This window comes from Xiphophorus hellerii, chromosome 3 (genome assembly GCF_003331165.1).
Source record: "Xiphophorus hellerii strain 12219 chromosome 3, Xiphophorus_hellerii-4.1, whole genome shotgun sequence".
Classification (NCBI taxonomy): Eukaryota; Metazoa; Chordata; class Actinopteri; order Cyprinodontiformes; family Poeciliidae; genus Xiphophorus; species Xiphophorus hellerii.
The window spans coordinates 20,640,354-20,661,156 of record NC_045674.1 but is presented as its reverse complement, the minus strand read 5'-3'; the positions used below and the strand labels follow the sequence as shown (position 1 = coordinate 20,661,156).

The 20,803-nt window shown below is 40.6% G+C and overlaps 4 protein-coding genes across 9 annotated transcripts; 2 read left to right on the top strand and 2 right to left on the bottom strand.

Annotated features, from left to right (window-relative positions):
• Positions 1-1,534: 1,534 nt before the first annotated feature.
• tmem158 (transmembrane protein 158) lies at positions 1,535-3,181 on the top strand. Its single transcript, XM_032557415.1, has one exon. The coding sequence runs from the start codon at positions 1,748-1,750 to the stop codon at positions 2,459-2,461; it is 714 nt and encodes a 237-aa protein (XP_032413306.1). The 5' UTR covers positions 1,535-1,747; the 3' UTR covers positions 2,462-3,181.
• Positions 3,182-5,965: 2,784 nt separating this feature from the next.
• On the bottom strand, positions 5,966-8,868 carry clec3ba (C-type lectin domain family 3, member Ba). Its single transcript, XM_032557419.1, has 3 exons — positions 8,078-8,868; positions 6,840-6,938; positions 5,966-6,724 (listed from the first exon to the last, which is right to left on the bottom strand). Exons 1-3 carry the CDS (start codon positions 8,172-8,174, stop codon positions 6,324-6,326), a joined length of 597 nt encoding a protein of 198 aa, XP_032413310.1. The 5' UTR covers positions 8,175-8,868; the 3' UTR covers positions 5,966-6,323.
• A 111-nt stretch (positions 8,869-8,979) lies between these two features.
• fez2a (fasciculation and elongation protein zeta 2a) lies at positions 8,980-15,367 on the bottom strand. Of its 5 annotated transcripts, XM_032557400.1 has the most exons (10): positions 14,733-15,363; positions 13,292-13,400; positions 13,030-13,146; positions 12,825-12,951; positions 12,476-12,741; positions 12,248-12,328; positions 12,039-12,114; positions 11,898-11,963; positions 10,177-10,202; positions 8,980-9,914 (listed from the first exon to the last, which is right to left on the bottom strand). In XM_032557400.1, the coding sequence occupies exons 1-9, from the start codon at positions 15,062-15,064 to the stop codon at positions 10,192-10,194; spliced, it is 1,185 nt and encodes a 394-aa protein (XP_032413291.1). In that variant the 5' UTR covers positions 15,065-15,363; the 3' UTR covers positions 8,980-9,914; positions 10,177-10,191. The 5 variants fall into 5 exon arrangements, 4 of the variants coding, with proteins under 4 accessions (XP_032413291.1, XP_032413271.1, XP_032413298.1 ...); XR_004338539.1 differs by having other exon boundaries at positions 10,177-11,963; positions 14,733-15,364; XM_032557390.1 differs by lacking the exon at positions 10,177-10,202 and having other exon boundaries at positions 8,981-9,914; positions 14,733-15,357.
• A 271-nt stretch (positions 15,368-15,638) lies between these two features.
• On the top strand, positions 15,639-20,116 carry ubxn11 (UBX domain protein 11). Of its 2 annotated transcripts, none has more exons than XM_032557369.1 (14): positions 15,639-15,917; positions 16,013-16,053; positions 16,934-17,041; positions 17,132-17,229; positions 17,341-17,392; positions 17,490-17,569; positions 18,231-18,315; positions 18,410-18,627; positions 18,717-18,794; positions 18,862-18,940; positions 19,062-19,165; positions 19,236-19,309; positions 19,654-19,797; positions 19,875-20,116. In XM_032557369.1, the coding sequence occupies exons 1-14, from the start codon at positions 15,754-15,756 to the stop codon at positions 20,002-20,004; spliced, it is 1,455 nt and encodes a 484-aa protein (XP_032413260.1). In that variant the 5' UTR covers positions 15,639-15,753; the 3' UTR covers positions 20,005-20,116. The 2 variants fall into 2 exon arrangements, with proteins under 2 accessions (XP_032413260.1, XP_032413253.1); XM_032557362.1 differs by having other exon boundaries at positions 18,862-18,976.
• Positions 20,117-20,803: the final 687 nt, after the last annotated feature.

The window sequence follows — 20,803 nt, the reverse complement described above, 5'->3', positions numbered from 1 at the left end:
AGTGAGGTTGTTTCAGATCAGTTTACTGTCTATTGCAGTAAATTGATAACAGTCAAATGTGTAATGCAAGATGTTGCCTTAATTAAGAGAAACATTTCTCGGTAGTGAATAATGCCAGTGTTTGTTGAGATTTGCAATTTGATGAAAAACTTGCTTTGCTTTTCTCCTTATCTGTACACACAAAAAAACCTGCTCAATGTTTTATTTTTAGGGTGGATTGAGTGAAAGCTTCACTACACAGTTTTCCCTTAGAAAATTTCACGTACTTCTGAAGCTCAGCAAACCAAATTTATTCAGAATAAAGAAAGGGTCGGAGGTTAAGCTTCTCTGCATGGCACGCGGATTATCTTCTTATGTTTTGAGCAATTACTCAAATGAAACACCAGGCATATTCGTTGGTGTGACCTTATCAGAAAAGTCACCTCTGAATCTGACATTTCTACCATCTTTGTCAACTTCACAGAAACACTAAAGTGCCCTGCAAAAGTTTTCATACCCAGCAGATATGTTTACGTTATCCACACCACTCGGTGTGTTTTATTAGCATTTGATGTCATAGATCATCAGAACGTAGCACATGATTGTGATGTTGGGCAAAAATGATGCATTTTCTTTTCTCTACTACCCTAGACTAAAATTCAGGGTAATAAATGGATCTCACAAGTCATACATTAAGTAAATGAAATAAACACAATTTCCATAGTAAAAAATAGTGGTGGAAATACTATACTGCAGAGTACCAAAGTAGTTGTCGTAGTGCTAGATCTACAATGGACTGGGTTAGAACAAAGCATATTCATGTGCTAATATGGCTCAATTAAAATCCAGAGCCCAATACATCTGGGAATTAGTGGCAAATTTAAAGTTCATGCTCGCAGATGCTCTACATCCAATCTGAATTAACTTGATTTGGTTGGTAAAGAAAATTTTACATATATTTTAGTCTCTAGCAGAAAAAGGTGTTCCTGTGACGTATTGACTCAGAGGGTTGAGGTGCATGCCACACTTTGTAGATTTTTATTTGTAAAGTATCCTACAAAGCAAGCATTTTGCTCCACTTGACAATTACTTTTTTTTTACATAGGTGTACAAATGTGAAATGTGTTTATGTTTGTGGTGACAGGTAAAGTTTGAGGGGTTTGAATTACTTGTTATTATTCTGGAGTGGGTTTGATAAATTGAGGACAAAACTGCACAGATGGTCTTCAAGGACTTCTCCACCTAAGCTAGGTTTCCCCAATCCTATAAAAGCTGGCTTGAGCTGATAAACGGGCTAATATGGAGCAACAGTTCCATTGGCTCTGACAGCAGTCTGAGATGAATCGCTTTTTCTATCAGGAATTAGGGTTTTCTGCCGCCAGGAAGTTTCTAAAAGCAGGTCAGCGTCATTAAGCGGACGGCGTGTGTTGCGCTCGTCTCTGCTGTCCCTGCGCACTGGAGACTCTCCCCACACCATTCCCCAGTGTTTTGGTGCTCAGTGCTCACACCTGAAGTGACAGAGCCGAGCTCAGAGCGCACAGAGCTGGGTTTGGAGAACCAGACAGAGGAAAAAGATATATGCAGGGAGGAAGGATGCGCGCATATGGCGAGAGTTGGATGGGTTCGTTGTGAATGAATTTCTCCTCTGGGAGCTGCGTTTATTTAAAAAGAAATCACAAGCGTCTCGCGTTTCTGCGCGCTGCCCTTCCTGCCTGCCGTCCGAGGTTCTTCGAAGCACCATGCGAGCCGGAGAGACGCGCCTTGTGCCATGTTGAACAGCTCCCCGACCCTCCTGCTGGCTCTGACCGCGGTGGCCGCACTTCTCTCGCCATGCCGAGGCTGGAGCGACGAGGACCTCCTCCTGCCGCCCATCAACTCCTCCAACAGGTTCCTGGCCAACCTGGAGGTGGACGTGCGCTTCTCCAAGAGGTCCGTGGAGGAAAGCGACGCCTCGCCCGAAGCATCCCCGCTGCAGAGCCTCGCTCCCGCGCAGTCCCAGTGCAACGTGACGGTCCACAGGCTGCTGCCCACCTCGCTGGTGGCCCGCTGGGACAGCAGCTTCGGCTTCCAGTGTGACGTGCTCGTCTACACCACCAACAACCACGGCAGGGCGTTCTTCTCCGCCTCCTTCAACCGGGCCGTCTCACCCGTGGTGATCGAGCACCTCGGGGTCACCGGGGGTCAGCAGGAGATGAGGCTGTGCGTGGGTTGCGGGATGTCCCGGTACCGCCGGTTCGGCCAGGGCAGGTCGAGGGGACAGCAGAGCGGGGACCAGGTGGCTTTCTGCTGCGTGGATTTCAGCCTGGACGAGCTGAAGGGGGACAAAAGTTGGAGGCTGAACAGGAAGCCCATCGAGTCGACACTTGTGGCTTGTTTCATGACTCTGGTCATCATCGTGTGGAGTGTTGCTGCTCTCATATGGCCGGTACCGATCATTGCAGGATTTCTGCCTAACGGTATGGAGCAGAGGAGACCCAGATAACTGAAAAACCCCACGACACTAAAGGGCTATTCTGCTGCATTTAACGACCCCTGCCGTCATAAATCTGAATAATAAGGATGGTCAAACTTCACCAAGATTATTTTAGACTTATTTCAGTCTATCAAATACAAGTTGGGATTTGTGAAACCTTTGTGAAATGTCATGAATGAGCGATTTTAAGGCTTATTTGACACGAGAACGCCTCACAAAATCACACGACCAAGACAATTATTCTAGCTTTACGAAGCCTGTATTTAACACATAAAAACATTAAATACAGATTATGTAAAATCTGATTGGTTGATTCAGTTTTTTAAAAATAAATAAAATAAACTATTTTGAGGTTTGTTTTGACATCACTAATTTTCAAACTGGATCACGTTTGATAAATTATGCCACATAGACAGCTCAAACCAGGACATAACTATTGTAAGACACATTTTATAAAATATAAGCGGTGGTTTTTGCAGTCCTAGTTGTTTGTCTCTAAAAAAAAGAGAGACATTTCAGGATTCTCCCTTTGCTCAGAGAGTCTAATCTGGGCTCCAGCTTGAAGATTACAGAACCTGGACAAATAAGTTCTATACAGCACAATCCTGCACTGCGGATAGACAGTGTAGGATTGGAGGATTTTCTGAAACTCGGTTTCAGAAAATGTAGAAGATATAGGGCTGTTGTAAGGTTTTGTTTTATTTTTGTTTGTTTTATTTATTTATTTATTTATTTATTTATTTATTTATTTATTTATTTTGATTGAGACCACTTTACAGGACTTCCTGCCTGACATTCTATAGAACAAATTTACTTTAAGGGACGCACTATGTGTAATTTCTGATTCAAATTTGCCAAGACTCCAAAAGAGTCAATTGAAGGCTTTTTTTCCCCATAAGACCAACTTATTTAGTTGAAAAGTATACCACTTAAACAGCTCGCATCTGAACAAAATATGTTTTAATATTTGAGCCCAATTATAAAAATAACTTTTAAAAAACTTGATTTTAAAGCTTCATTTTGGCCCATGCACCTTAAATGAGGCTCATTATGAAATGAAACAACTAAAACCTAGAATTATTGTACACTGATGACAGACGAGTCCAGGCTTGCCCCGTCTGTGTGATCCAGTTTACATGTTGGAGCTCATGTAAATTATTATTGGGTCATAAAAAATAAGGTTTCATGTTCCAAAGATCACAACATATTATGTTTTCTAAATTCAATCTTTAGAGCAGCATAGCTGTGTTCATGTTCAACTGTTTAGGTATGTAATCATAAGGCTGGATCTATAATGTAAGATGCTACAAACTTCTTCTTCTGTAAAAGGTTTGAAGAAAGGTTTCACTGATAAAGTATCTGTCCTTTAGTGCAGAATAATGCTGTATATGTTTGAACACTCTTGGTGGTGTAATTTTCTAGCTGTACCCCACATAAGGTGTCCTACGGTGGAAAAAAGGGTACATTTGAGATTCTTCACAAATTGTATTTAATAGATGCAAAACAATCCAGTTCAAATGTGACCAGTATTAAGTTTTTTAAATTTCCAACCAGCGCAGATCAAAGGCAGTGATGACTTGTTAAATGCAGTAAAATAGCCCAGCCAAGTGCAGTCGGACGCTGACTTCAGTGTGTTGAAAAAACAAACTTTAATATATGAATATAGCCTGTGCTGCCTATACTATAACTGTAGCCATTCAGTAAATGAATGTGGAGACCCTCAGAAGTTTGGGTTGATCTTTAGACTCCTCTTCTTTAGGACAAACCAAGGTAAAGTCTAATTATAATAGCCAATGGTAATATATACTGGGACCAACACCAATGTGTTTTGTACACCCTTATAAGCCTTCCTAGATAATGTCAGCGTAAACTGTGCCAACTTCTATCTTTAAACGGTGTTTGTATAGTTTTTAATCTTTTTAGACTGTTTTTGCCTTATAATACCAAGTTTAGGACTTTTGCACAGAAAACTGAACATTAAAGTGTGCTGTCACTGTGGACTACTTAACCTATTATCAAGCTCTGTAACTTTTATTTAATATTTAATAAAACCATGACAAATACATGTTGGTTATAAGAAAGGTTTTAAGTATCATATTGTTATATTTCTAAAAGTCTAATATAGCTGTTTATTTGCATTAATGTTTCAAACTTTTAATGAAATAAATATTTAAATCCTTTAGCCTGCTACAGTTTTCTCTGACTCTTTTTCTGTGTTTTAAATCAGTTTGTTCAAGGCTTAATTCTGTTATTACAATTCTTCTATTATTGCAATAAGAATAATAAATTTAATGCGTCTTTTTTTCAGCGTGCTCAGTTTGCTGTTTGGTAAATATTTTGTATAGGAAAGAAATGGAGTTGTAAGTAAAAAAGATACTCTAATAACACAAGATGGTTTCTGTATGCAAAATGGTTTGACACAGTAACCATATGTCATATTTGACCAGATGTTACATTTATTTAAAACAAGAAAAAATCTTTTCATGACAACAGATTTATTGTTTTGTTCAAATGATGTCAAAAATCACTTGGTTTTCCAGTTTCTTCAAAGAGAAAGAAAAAAATATCAATTTCATAGGTTTCTAAAACCCAGTTAAAGTTTGTTTTATTTTATTATTTGACTTTTTTCCTTGCTTTTTATGACGACATGCCCCTGTGCCTTCCCCTTGTCTTCATACTTTCACCTTTCTCCGACCTAGACGATTGCTTTGTTGTTTACCCAACCTGCCGTTCTACTTTTCGTGACAGTCAGTTGCGTATGCCAAGGTATAATAGTCTTTATCTATGTGATCAGTTCGTAAAAAAATTGTTCCCCCTCAGGGCTGACTGACTGCTTTCAGTGTTGCCCCGTCATGTCATAGAGATGCAGCATCCCTGTAAAAGCAGAAGGAGGGTGTTTTACTGCAACGATAACATGTGACTGAATCAATTCCATGGAATTAAATCAGGAAAAGGTGCCAGCCTTAGTTCATGTTTTGTTTTGCTTATTTTTCTTATTAGAATTTTAAAACATATATACTGTAAGTGTCATTTTTTAAGAAAGAATATCACACCAACAACTAGAAGTCCTGAGTTACTGAAACTTATTTCATACAGTTAATCCAACTATTTCACTTGCTACAAAGTTTAACAATATTAATCATTTATATTTGTACACATTCTTTTTAAGCAACCTGTATCACTAAACATTAGACGGATGGAGATCATATCGGGTCCGGTCCAATAGACCAATTTTAGACGTCTCCATGAAGGTCCTCTGTTTTATTTGGATGTTTAACCATCACATCCAACAGCAGTCTGAACCTCAGACGAGACTTCTTTTTTTTTTTTTAAATAGACATCCATTACATTAAAGTTTGTTTTTCTTTTCTTTTTATTTTTTGTAATTTTACAACTAAAAATATTTGCCAAAATGGTCACCTTGGTCACTTCCTTACCTGTCTGCAGTCAGATTCTTTTGAACTCTCCTGTTCCTGCCAGGTATGTTCGGAAGAAAAACAAGTTGCAAATGCCTAGAGGATAACTGTACATTTTTATCCATATCATGTCATACATAAAGCTTGTGGAAATAAAAACCAGGATGCCACAGAAACATATAATTGATCGTCAGTTATAAAGCAGATTTGATTACATATAGCACACAATACACAAACAAGCCATACTGATATATTTTAACATAAACATGAGTATTTTTATAATTCACATAAAGGTTCCAGTGAGTAGTTTATACTGTGTCATTTAATGTTCTTTTCTGATAATGACATGTAGAAACGGAGGTCTAAGGAAAACTGCAGCTTAAATCTGTTTCAGTTTAATGCTGATATCATCTGCATAGAGAGATATCAGAGTCTAAAGAGTGGCAGTAAACCTCTCAGACGATGTTAAACTCACACACCGAGGCCTTTTCTGCTCTGCAGTTCTCATCAAACCATTTCCCATTGGCTGTGGTGGACAAGATGGCACAGTTCTGGGCGTGCCCCCCGTCGGGCTGGTGGGTGATCTCAGTCTCCCAGTTCTTGAAGCGTACGCTGGAGCCTGTCTGGTCCACCCAGTGTCCGTCCATCACCATGTCATTGACGCCCAGCCAGATTTGCTCCTCCGGCCCGACGCTCTGGCGAACGTAGCTGTGAAGCTGGTCATTCTCGTCTGCCGTCAGCGGGGTGCTCAGGCTGCCTCCCTTGGCGATGCAGTCATCGTTGGCTGCGTGGAAGGTCTTTTTCACTGGATCGGCCAGGAGACACTTTCCCAGGATCTTTGTGCCTTTCAGACAAACTGGGAAGCAAATTACAAAGAATTAATGACTCAGATGCTGATTCTGTCCGCTAATCAAGACACATGGCCTCACATGCTAGATGATTGTATTTGACATTTGTCAATAAAAACTTACCTGTCTGCAAGGCTTGGTGCTCTTTCAGCAGGTTCAGCTCCTGAACAATGTCATCAATTTGTTTCTGCAGCTTCTCAATCGCATCACTTGTTACTGAGTCTGGTTGAGGAAACACAAATATCAGCTTTAGCTTTACCTGATACCTGCTACAGCAGAGCTTTACGTAAATTTAAAGTCTGTTTTCATCTGCTAACGCATCTTACCTCTTAAACTTTTCACACTTTGTCTCTCTACAACCACAAATGTCAGTTGATTTTATTGAGATTTTATGGGACAGACGAATACTATACTTAACTCTGATATCCATAAGTTTCAAGGTAGTGCAAGGAACTACATTCAGATGTCAAGCATAAATAGCCTGTGTGTTAGTCAATCTTAGCATACATCTGTCCACCTAAGCTAATATAGCAGGTAATGAGAGCATTTTATTAGAGAAACACAAGAGTCCCACAATAACTTTGCAGGAGCTGCAAAGGTCTCCATTCACAGGTGGATGAACCTTTTGACAAAACAGCTGTGAATAGTTCACTCTATATATTGCTTGTACAGAAGAGTAGCAGAAAGAAAGCAATGGCAATAAGCGAAAACTTTTGAAATTTGGCTCAAGCAATGAAGGAGACAGAAAACAGGAAAAAAAGTGCTTTGGTCAGATGAGACCAAAATGTGACATTTTGATCTTCATGTGAAACAGAACATTAATACTCATATCACTCTGAACAAGTAATGCCAGCTGTGAAACATGGTGGAGGCAGAGTGATGCTGTGAGAGTGCTAGAACTGAGCTGGTTAGAATTGATGGGAAGATGAATGGAGGCAATCCTGAAGGAAAAATTGTTAGCAGCTGTAAACGACACTAACAGGTTAAAACTGGAGTGAAGACTCATCTTCCAGCAGTACAATAATCCTAAACATACTGCAAAAGCAATACTGGAATGCTTAAGGAATATAAGTCTTAAAATGGCCCAGTCAAAGTCCTGACAAACTTGATTTATAATTTGTGGCAAGACATGAAAAGTGTTGTTCAGACACAGATGCTCTCTACAAAATTCTATCTCATTCGGTAAAAACACATGCTGCAGTTTCCAAGTTTCATTTTCTCTCCACCTCTTAATTTTACACTTTGTTGGTCTAACACATTAAATCTCTAATGAATCCATTCAAGTTTGCGGCTGCAACCAGACACAAAATGTGGAGAAGTTTAAGGAGTTTGCATACTTGCGCTGCATGTCCAAGTCTTACCTTTCTTTCCGTTCCTCTTCTTGGAGGATGTCTGCTGCAGTGAGCAGTGCAACAGCAGAAGAAGACAAAGTGTTACCTGAAGCCCTCTAAGATCCATGGCTGAGGAGGAAAACCCTGAAATCCACAGCAAACAAACTGATTTGCTGCTGCAGCTCCTCTCAGCTCTGAGCAAAGGCTCGGCAGCAGACTGTTTGGTCCCACGTGACGAAGTGAAGGCAGAATGTAAGAGGAAATCTTATAACAGGGAGAATAAATGTTTTGCAGATGTCAAACAGCTGTTTGTGTCGCTGTTTTTGCAGAGTTTTCTTTATTATTCTTCAGCGTTTTTACATTATGACAAAGGATTTTCTTGTTATTTATCAAGAACACACGATATGTAAGGCAAAGTCATATTTATCTGAATACATCTCTTGGAATCAGATGTAATCTCTTGTTTTCCTTCATGTTGCCTGCAGTGATTGCCTTCTAGGCGCCAGAGGTCGGATGCTTTGGAGATTTCTCAAAAGTCTACATCTGGATCTCTTCAGAGAGCTGGACAAGGCGCAGCAAACACGTGGCAAAGCCTTACATAACAAAGAAACACTATTGTGAGGTTCAAATCTGATTAAGATGTAGGTTGTTTTATCACATCTACTTGATATTTAGTGAAAGTGCAAATAATGTTCAATCATTTCTGCTCTGTTAATTCCAGACAAAAGTCAGTGAGTTAAAGCAAAAATCTTCCTTTGACATGTGCAATAAACAGTGGAGGATTGTGTTTCTGCAGTGCAAGATGAATCCGTCCTAAGGTTTCTACTCACCTTTATCAGGGGTTCTACTAAGTGCAGAAGTCGCTGTGCAGGACATTTACAAAGTTTTTCACTCCATTAGATCATCATCAAAACCACAAACCCTGACTCAGCATGTTTCCTCATCATGTTCTTTATTACTTAATTCTCAGTAGTAAAATTAAGCAAACATATCAAGAGTTCTATTATTCAGATACAATATTTACACAAATAAATAAATAAATAGCATAGCAACGTGGCCTCTGTAAGTAGAGTTTCAACATGACACTCATCAGTGAAAATAAGCTCTCCATAATGTAAAAAAGTTCAGGCAAAGGCAGCTGGTAGGAACACAGTAAGAGTCCAGGTGCAACGCCTCCTGTGCGCTCTGATTCAGAGCTCCAGGCAGCGTCTCCGCAACGCAGACACTCTGTGGGTCAGATTAAGTTTTTACTCAAATGCATAGATTGTTTCTGGTTGCCAGTAAAGCCTCCATCAGCTCAGCATATTATATAAATATAGATGGTGTTGGAGGTAGAGTCCTGATAAAATGAGGAGATTGTTGACACACGATGATGCAGACTGGCTTCAGATTTGTTTTATAATCTTATAAATATCTCTTGGCTGTTTTTTCCACCTCTCTGATCTTTCAACTTATAATGCTGGGATGCTAACCTCATCTTGCCTTTTTGTTCATGCTTACAAAATGTTTTGCTCTTTAGAAAAGTGTCCTTGTTTCTTGACTCAGATGATCAGTTGATGCTTCATAAATACTAAGCCCTTTGATTCACAGCTTTACCCTGAATAAATTCATCTAATATCTGATTGAATTCCTTAAAAACAAAGAAACACCTTTAGAAAAACCTTGTATATGTCAAATAGTCTCCAAGAACACACTCTATTTGGAAATCACAATCATAAACTTAAACATATAAATCAAAGATGGGCCAATAAATTCACACATGGAGGTAAAAACATTCAGGAATAAATTAAGTGTGCTTCACAGTTCCTCTTCTTTCTAACTTTAACTGTCTGCAGATCATCAGGATCCATCTACGTCGGACAAAACACTGAAAGAAAGAAGAATATGAATATTAAAAGCAATAAAAAATCAGAAAAAGGAAAATCTATATTTCTGCTCTTTATTAAGTTTCTTCAAGATGCTTGTTGGGTGAGATAAAGACTGACTATGAGACTCAAATGTAAAGAGCAGGAAGGAACAGAGGGACATCTTTGAGGTCAGACTGAACTACACCCTTTGGTGGACAGGGGGCGCTATCGCATTGTGATCTATGGAACAACAACAATGTCACACAGGAATGTGCCACAAACCTCGCTGTCCAAAGCTCAGACCAGAGCTAGAGAGTAAAGCAGCGTAAGATTGTGAAGATTGTGAGAAGTGGAGAAAGACAAAAAAACAACAATGAAAAGATCAAAAGAAGACACAGAAGACACAAACTTCGATTATTTCACCTTTTCCAGATCTTTTCCTGTCCATTTCTATTTGTTCTTACTAAGACTGAGCCACACAGATTCATTTTGTCTCATAACTATTTCAATTAAAACCAAAGACTAACAAGTAAAAAGAGGAGAAATTGAGAACATGTAGGACAAAGACAGGCAATAAATACAGGCGAAAAATATGAAGCTTAAAGGAAATGGAAAAAGCAGAAAAGCCGACTGAAAAAGCACATTCGTAAGAAACAGCCAAGCATAAATGCAGAGTGATAAAAGCAGGAGAACCAGGATCAGACCACAGGAACGAGTTGGAACAAGCAGTGTCAACAGACAAACTAACAAAAGGAGATGAGATAAAAGACACACACTCACACACACACCCAGACACACTGTGTAATCTTCCACCCCTCTAAGATACACACTGGGATCATTTACTGCAACTTTGAGTTTTTTAGCTTCTCACTGTCAGAGTCACACAACTGCAACATGGAAACGCTGGGAGTCTTTTCAAGGACGCATACAGTGTCTTCCTGATGTGTTTGCAACAGTTGATCTTTTTTACACTTTTCAGCCTCAAATTGTACTGTATCTTAAGAGGGTTTTATGTGAGACCAACTCAAGGTAAGCTGTATAGTCTAATCTCACTATACAGACAGTTATGCTGGAAAGATGTTGCAGGTTTATTAAAGAACATTAGTAAACAAACAGCATGATGAAGAGCAGGAGAAACAGCAAACAGGTCAGGGAGAAAGATGTGGAGAACAAAACAATATCACAAACTTGATTTGGCTCAGTTCAGTCAATTATCCATAAAACCACAGCACAAATGAAAACCTTACAAACACTGACCAACACCTAAACTGGTGTCACAGGATGGGACTGATTCAATGGGAAGGTTTACCCAGTTATGCAAATTAACATTCAGAGATGCTCTATGTCTAACATGGCTGAACTTGAGCTTTTTTCACCAGACGAATAGGGAAAAATTTCAGTCTCTAGATGTGAAAACTGGCAGAGAGAGGCCCTAAAAGTGTTAAAGTTGTAATTGCAGTCAAAATATGATTCAACCAAGTATTCACTCAGAAAGGCAAGGTATAAAAACAGACTTTTCAGATTGTTACTGCAAAAATCTCTTGAAAACCATGTATTTGTTTCCATTTGTTTTGAAAGGCACTACAGCTATATTTTAACTATGTCTTGTGGATCAAATTTAACTCTAGAAATGGTGCACAATTTTCTCTCCCAGAGCCCAGACGTTACTTTCCACAAGAATAATGGAACTTGCTAGTAACATTCAGGTACTTTATCTGAAACATTCATTAAGTTACTTTCTCAGAGCTTAGAAATAGGGGAATTTAATAATCAGAACTTACTGGGTACGTTTTTACTAGTAAGTTCTGGAAATTTACATGGTGACTATTAACGTGATGAAAAGTAAAGTCTGTGTTATATAGTTAAATAAAAACTAAATGTGAAGCAAAATAAACTGTGGAACTAAGAACCTGTATTTAGCTCAACAGCAACTGGAGATCTCAGATAAAACAGGGCTTGTCGTTAATGGTGACAGGGTAGAAACAGAGGAGAGAAACGCTCACCATTGAGGATGTAGTCCGTCAAGAGACCAGGCACCTTGTCGCTGTCATCTCTCATAGCTTGCAGAACTGGAATAGATCAATAAATCAGCGCTGACTGAGCTAAATCAAGCCAAACAGAAGAGTAGAGATGAGAAGGCTTACTTTTGGTCAGGATCTGGAGGTCTTCAATCGACGGAGGTAGTCCCTTTTTCTCATAGGGAATGACTGTGGTCAAATACTGTGAACCACAGGAAAGGTGGGACAAAGCTAAGCAAAGCATTTGTGTTGCCGGAAAAGTTACATTTCCAGAGCAAAACAAAGAGAAGAAAAGAATAGAAAAGTAAAGCTTGTGGCTATGTGAGAAGTAGAACCTGTCTTTCGCTGCAGCCACTGCCAAATGTTTGCCGGAAGCTGTTTTGAATAACAGAGGAGAGGCCGTCCATGCTGAAGCGCTAAGGAGGAAGGAAGAAAAGTGAAGAAGAAACGAAAGGAAAAAAAATGTTGAATCAAATAAAGTATTTAGGAAGTACAGGAAAGTGTGTTTCCCCCAACAGAATAGCAAAGTCCTGCTGTCACAATGATTCGTTAAGATTATTTACTAATCCAGGTGTTCTCTCCGGCAGACCCTGAGCTGCTCCGGCTCCGCCTTTCAGCTTCTTCTTCTTCCTCAGCGACTCCCTGTGCTCCTTCTGCCGGTTCTGCACATCGATGAGCGCCGAGATGAAACTGTTCTTCACCTCCTTCTCGAAGTCCAGCTCGTCTCTGACGGCCAGCTGCTGCACCAGCTCCTCAGAGAACCTCCTGATGTTCACCTCTGTCTCTGTCAGACGTTCCAGCAGCTCGGCAGCGCTCAGGGACCTCAGCCCTGGAGTCATCACACACACATACTGAGCAAAAGCTGCTTGTGAGAAAAGCCCCCCGTTTTTGCTCGCTGTAGTGGCCACTCACTGTCCTCGAAGCCGGGACTGCTGCGCCGGATGTCCACAGAGAGCATGGACAGGTCAGACTGGGAGGGATTCCGCTCTGCCTCCGCATCGGGTGAGTCCTGCATCATTTCCTCGATCTCCTCAATGACCTGCATGAGGGGAAAAAAAACCAATGCATCAGAAGATCAAATATCTGAATGAGAGCGCGATGTGAGCTCATTTTGCACCTGCTCCGCCGTGACAAGGGGCTCCTGGTCCACACAGGGGACAATGATGGAGTGCATGTCCAGCTGCTCCCTGAGCTCGTCCTCGTCGGACAGCTCCGCCGCATCGTCCGTCTCTCTCTATCCGGGGACAGAATGGGTTGAGAGGGGGGAAGGGAATTTAATCAGCCACAATGAGGGAGAATTTCAGCTTTGTGAGATAAACACAGGAGGGATTTGGTGGGAGGATGAGGGGAGGGGAGGAGTGGGGCAGGAGGCGGCTCACCAGTCTCTCCTCAAGGTTAAACGTGGAGATGTAGAGGGAGCGCGTCCGAGACTGCCGCCAATCTACCGGCACGGCCTGGCCGTAGTTACAGGCGAGGGCGTTCCATATTCTGCAGGAGAGACAGGAATGAAGGACAGCTGCAGACTTCGCACTCTTCAAACCTCTTCTCCAGAATCTCTGAGCAATTGCTTTGCCATGATACCATCTAGGTATGTAGCAGGAAGTCGGTGTAGCAGGTGTGAAGCATTCTGGGAAATGCATCACACCAATTATTTAATCAAGCGCATGATAAATTCAAATGAGCTCAATAATTTCCATTCTGATCATTAATATTTTTTGAAAGGTTGTTTTGTTTATAGAGACTTCATAGTCCATTTTTAATAATGGTTTTAGTTGTGTGTGGTTTTAGCTTCTTTTAATTTGTTGTTTGCGGTTGTTGAGTTTTATTTTGAATGTTTAAAATGCCTTCCAGTTGCAGTGTGAAGTGTTCTACGTAAAGTTAAAACTTATTGGTCTCTGAGAGGGCGAACTTGCATCATTATGCCATTTTATTTTACATTAGTTGATAGTTCAACTAGCTGATAGTTGATTAGTTCAAAACAACAATATTACCATTTATCGCAATGACTTTTGAGACAATTTATCATCTTGCAAAATTTGTTATTGTGACAGATTTTATTGTGACGCATTTGGAGTTTGACCTGGTAGTCAACTTCTAAATTTATCTTGAGACGCATTTCTTGCAAAACTATTCTTAGTCCTCTGAATTTATCACATTTTATGAGATGGACATTTTTAACCACTTTGTGCAACACATGAACATACTTTGATCTAAACCATTCCATAGTGGCTCTGATCCATATTTAGGGTTGTTATTGCACTAGAAGGTGAACTTCCACCCCATTTTCGACTCAGTTTCAGCCTCCCATCTTCTAAACATTCTTGAGTGACTTCCCTGTACTCACTGAAGAAAAGAATCCCCACATCTTCATGCTGCCACTACTATGTTTCATTATGAGAATGCTCCTGTGATCAGGGTGATGTGCAAGTCTTAGTTTTTCCATTTTGGTTTAATCTTCTTCAACATGTTTGTTGTGTCTTCATGGTTTCTGACAAACTGCAAACAAGACTTTGCATGTTTTAGGGGGGAAAATGAATTATTGTCAGTGTTTGTTGGCTATGAATACTTATGCAAGGGCTTGTATGTGAAAAAACAATTAAATGTTATGAAACGTCTGAACATCATAGTACCAAGTACTGGCTAGTGGTCTCACAGAACCTGATGATGAGAATACCTCTGGGGTCTCCAATCCATCCAGCATTATCATCCTAAATAAACATCTACCCTGGTATGATCTTTGTGTGTTTTTAAACAGCTTATTACACATGGGGGGGTAATAACATGGAGCCTGCTCCTGACGGGCCAAACACAAACACTCACTCGTCTTTCTCCAGCAGGGTCTCCTCCGTGAACACACTCACTGGACCGATCCTGTCCGGTTTTACATTTTCGAGGCAAGCCGATAACTTCCCATCCGGTCCATTAGGATGTTCCTCCGTGGACCTGCACACACTGGATTGCTTCGGGGAACCATCGCTGTCAGCCCGCCCTGGAGGATCATCCTGATCCAGGAGGAGCCGAGCCACCGCTTCCCCCGCGGCGGGGCTCACCTCCGCTCGGCCGTGCTGCGGTACCGAACCCGCGGTCACGTCCGCCAAGTTCGGCCGGTCGTCGTCGAAATGCGCGATCGGTGCATCCATGGCCCGGACCATGCTAACCGCCCCGGGCAAACGATGGATTAATCGGGGCAGGACTGGCAGGCCTCATCCTCTGTGTGTCTGACCGAGGCTGCAGCAGCAGCAGCGTAGCACCGGCTGGGCCCACTAGTGGTGATACCCAGAATGTTATGGACCTGATGTGTGGAGACAGACAAAATATGTTGACAATAAATAAGCTTTCTGTGCAGGAATGCAATCATGTTTTTCTCCCTCGATTCATCAATTTGTTGTTTGGTTTTACTATTCAGCAAATTGAGCTGTCTGTCTCCCCAGGACGTGTCCATTGAACTTAGAAGTAGAAAAAAAAATCATTCATTATTTTAAATCAATTATGTTATTATGTGCAACAGAAATCCTAAAATTTGATAGCGAATGCATGCACTGTATTTAAATTAATATATCTTTGTTATGTCACTAAGTATTCTAAGGTATTTCATGTCTTTACCATTGTGAGACCAAAGGCGAAAATAAAAGTAATACAAAAAAAACCAACTTAAAATACAAAAACAAGTTCAAAAAAAGCGAAGAATGTTCTCTTAAAATATAATAATTAAGTACTACATTTTAAAAATAATAAATCAATCGATCAAAAAACAAAGAAAAGAAACAAAGAAAGAGCGACCTCTTGTGGCTGACGCCGGCATCGTCATGTTTTCATCCGGGATCTGCGTTCTCGGTTGCTTATGACAACAGACTGTAAACAAACTGAAAAAAACAAGGTTATTCCCTTTGAATACGCTCGAACAAGTACCAACAAAGTCTTTTCTTTTAAAATGAGCACTCCTATATCGATGCTGAAGAAAACAAGGCGCTCTCCCCTGCAGCACTCTCTGATGGATGAACAGGGGTAAGATTATAACTTCAACCTCAGCTCCTGTGTGCTTCTGTGCAAAGTATTCAAACAGATCATGTAGATACACTGAGTCACTTTTTGCCCTGCAGGGGCAATAGAAAAGTGCCATTCAAGAGGAACCTGCTGCAAGGTAGGCTGCACTCACAGACCACCAGCAGAGCCGAAACAGCAAGGGAGGAAGATTCCCTGAAGGAATGTTAAATTATTCATATATTACTGAAGATGCACATATCTGTATGTCAAAAAAGACCTTCAGTTAAATATAAATACTTAATGGTGAGAAAAAAAGAGTAGTCAATTTTACATTATGCAGTTTTAATACAACTTATTGCCTTTTTTGATGTGACATTAGCTTAACTTAACTTGACATTAACTTTGGCCATGATCCAAACCCTAGGAAATGGGAAAATAACATTGATATTTAATGTAATCACCCAACAATGGACTTTTACAATAATAAAAAATATATTCTATAGTATAAAAACAAATCTAAAAGAAAATATTGAGTTACCTGAGATTAAAAAAGATCCGTTATTATGAATTATGAACTAAGTAAAAACTTTGACAGGAAAAGCCCTTGAATAAGTTCATCTTTTACTGCAGCAGCATAATCACATACTGGAAAATTGAGAAACACCAAACCTTTAATCTGAGTTCAAGATAAAAAAAATCTTATCAAGAAATAATAGTTTAAAACAAATGATTATTGATACCCCTGCTATTAATAATGTGTGCAACCACCTTTTGTCAATTATATTAACATATGCATCATTTCACAAGGCTGAAGCATACAAAGTACATATTCAATAATTGCCTCAGTTGCTTTTATTTTGTGGAGAATTTTTGCTGGTGATTTTGTTAGTGTTAGTCAATATTATTTATTAACATACCAATTTTGTATGATTGAAGTAAAGGTTGCATTTTTCACAGCTTTTCATCAATACAATATTAATTTCATCAAGGTGTTTATGCACATTGTAAACCATTAAGATGTAATTTTAATGCCTCAGAAATAAAGGCCACACTGGTTGCTGACGACTCAAATCCCAGTCCTCCTCAGTCTCACACTGCGACCAACGTCGCCTCCACTTCAAAGTCCGGAGCAAGATTAAAACAAGGTACTTCATCCATTTTAATACCAGTGTAAATTATATCTGTTTCTGTTTAATTTCAGCTTTAGGAGATTTGTTTTGTACTTTAATGATCAGGTGCCCCAAGTGACTTCGAGCTCATGGCAGCCATGATGCATCGAATATCTATGTTGGAGAACACGCTGAGGAGTCAAGCATTGGAAATGCACCGAAAGGTAAAAAAAACCACACACACACATATAACTCTTCCAGATGAGTAGAAAAACCTAAAGACTTACACCAACAGGATGAAATCTCACAGAGTTTTTTTTTGCTTTTATTTGAAGGATGAGATGATCTCTGTTTTGGAGAAACAGCTGAGGTCTCGGGAAGAGCCAGGTATTTGTGTATAACAGGCTCAGACTTGTTCAGGTCGGGGATGTTTGTCTGAATTAAAGCGATTCGCTGACTGCTGTCTTTCCCCGTGTAAATTTAGAGGGCACGCCATGTCTGAGTAGCAGATATGAGCTGAAGAAAAGGTGCCAAATGCTGCAAAATAAAGTGCAAGAAATGGAGGTAAGATTTACAGAAGCATCCATATCACTTAAACATTCTCATGTTTTATGCATTTGCATTAGGACCAATGCAAATAAAATACCAAGTTAGTTCATAGTTGTGAAGTGGAAGAAAGAATAAAACATTTTATGAATAAAAATATGAAAAGTGTGGCATGACTTTATATCTACTCCGCTTCACTCTGAATTTCCTAAATGAAAACCAAAAGTAGCTAAAAGTTAGCTATGTACTTCACACGTTTTGCCTTTATTGAAGATTGGCAAGAAGAAAGCCATCGTTCAAGGAAACTTTTCCCACAGTGAAACAAGGTGTTGGCAGCATCATGCTGTGGGGACCCGGGCTGGTCTGAGTTGTTAGAAAGCTGGATGGAGCTAAATACAGGCCAACCCAAGATGAAAACCTGTTAGAAGCTGGAGAAGACTTCAGGCTGCAACGGTCCAGTCAAAGCCCAGGCTTAAGTAGATGAATAACTTGAGCTATTTGGAAAGAAGAATGAGCAGAAAATTCCTATGATGTCTAAAAAGTCACAGCTGTATCCTCTCATACGGGAGTGGGGTGATATTTTTCAGTCTTTAATTTAAACTTTTTTCTTCCATTTCACAACTTTCTGCTAGTTTGTGAGAATGAAACAGGTTGAATGCGACCTCCCTTTTTCTCGTAGAACTTTCTGGGTGACTATGGTCTGATCTGGGTCGGAGACGAAGACTCCAGCAACTCAGAAGAGAGTCCACAGAATGCAAACTCCGGTATAGTTTGATCTTGCTTTGCAGACTCTCGGCTCTCTTGTAATCAGCGCAAAAGTTTACTTTCACCCTCATACTGACTGCGTTTCCTGTGCAGGACTTTCTCCTAACGGGGGCTTCCAAATGAACTATGACCTTGTCCTTCGGAGGATCAGGGAGCTGAATGTCCTCGCAGGGGAAGGAGAGACTTTCGTTCAAACTACAGGGACTGGAGCCAAGCTGGCGAAAAAAGATCCCATTCAGCTGAAACTCTACAGGGACGGCATCGTCATGTTCGACGGCCCGTTCCGCTCATACCAGGAGCACAGCACCCAGGTTAGCTTTCTGCACCTCCGCTCAAAACATCCTACACTTTACTGGAGTGGTTGGTTCTTAAAATATTGTTTTTTTTCTGATTTTTACAGCAATGTATGCAAGATCTAATGGATGGCTACTTTCCATCTGAACTTCAGCAGAGATTTCCAGACGGCGTACCTTTCGAGGTGCGTCTCTGCAACATTTTCTCCATTTGCAAACATCCTGGCATCTCATAGGTAATTCCTTGTCCAGGTTCATGACCGTCGAGATGAAGAATTCATGGTCAGGATGCCATGGCACACGTTTCCTGGTGACGGACAAGCAGTTTGTGGGAAGGAATCAACAAATTCAGTCGGCTTTGTGCCAGGTTTGGTCAGAACTCGTCACAGTTAGGATTGGTCATAATCTTTTTTTCTTTTTTCTTTGGTTGGCGTTTTGGTTCCGATTCACAGATGGGAGGCTAACCACAGATCAGTTCCTCAACAAGCTGCCAAAGGTGGTAGTAAAGGCCGGGAACGTGATCAGCATCAGGGGTTCCCTGAGGAGAACTCTGCAGGTGAGAAGCAGAGATCCATCCATCAACCACAAACCCAAACCTCTGCTTAACACACTGGTTCTCTCATCAGGGTCTTTCTGATGCTCCGAGAAGCAGCTCAGAGATTCTCATTGACACACCAGCGCGCCAAGCGATGATGGAGAGGTAAACAAAGTGACTATGAAATGAGGTCAAGCCTCTGTTCCGTTCAGATATTCTGCAGATCATGATTTTATGAAGGAAGCCGATGTTTAAAAGGCTGAAGGAACTGGCTTCTGCACAGCCGTATTTGATGTTAGAGCCTGATTAAATTCTGATTTGCCCATGATGACTGATGACGGAGATTCTGGAGATTACTGCAGGCTCTGATGTGAAAAATGGGGCAGGCCGATCTGGAACAGCTCGGGATTATGTTCGACGACAGCAGCAGCAGCAGCAGAAACACCTCGCTGCTGATAAACAGAAGAAGATTCCAGTTTTAATCCGTCATTTTCACAATATTCCCTCAGGACACAGAAGATCAGCTCTGACAAACCTGCCCAAGCTGTCGTCACTCTCAAGCTGAAATCAGAGGATGGGAATCTCACCTATGTGATGAAAATGAGCCTCTCAGAAACAGTCGGCCAGCTGCGAGGCTATCTGGACAAACACAGGTGGAAAAAGCATCCTCGTGAGCTTTAACTTTTTAAGTTTAACGTTCATAACCATGTGGTTTCTCGTTGCTCTACAGAGGGGCAGTTCAGCCTGGCTATGATATCATCAGTGCATATCCACGCTGCAGCTTCAGCGATGACAATCGGACCCTCCAGTCCTGCGGTCTCTCAGAAAACGTCATTCTGAGGCTCCGTCAGAGGCAATGAAGACACCAGTAAACTCTAAAGCATTTGAGCCTCTCTTCTTCCTTAAGGTCTCCTGCATCCTTCAAACATTTGGATCAATAACTAATAAAGAAGAAAATGTATGTTAAACACACATGATGGTTACTTCTATTTAAATTTCCACGACTTAGAATTAGAGCTGATGTAATGGGCGATAAAAAAAAATCACCAAAGTTTTATGCTAGAGAACCAGACCAGAGAGTGGCATCTAAAGGACACAAAGACACCAAAAGCACCTCATACCCAGAGGATCTGTGATTCTGGGCCTGGTTCTCTTCCAAGTTCCCTGGCTCTCGTTAGACACATGACTCTTTGTAATACCAGATTTGGAGGGCTCTGCCAGAGAAGTAAAGAGGTCATCACTTGGTCTTTCAACCGGCTGAAGATCTAAAACATTCAGTCAGATGTACACTAAAACGTCAAAAAAGATCCCAAATCAGTCCAGTCTCAGACCACAACACCTAAATCCTGCAGAAAAAACTGAGGAGGAAAGGATTCAGGACTCTGGAAAGGAATCATCAGATTCCTCTCTGTACACTGCAACCTAGTAAAACTGACTTCCCTGCAATTTTGAACATGCACTAAATAAATGTGATAATTGAGGTGCGGAATTTTCTCAATTTTGCAGCACAAGATTATGCTCCTGCAATAAAAGATTTAACACAGGTGCCAGTAAATGCGGCCAGTTCTGCATCTACTGCAAAAATGTTCCTTGGTATTTTTAGACTAGAGAACTCTCCACTAGAAGCACAAAGCGGAAGTGTTTATAGTTCTTATATAA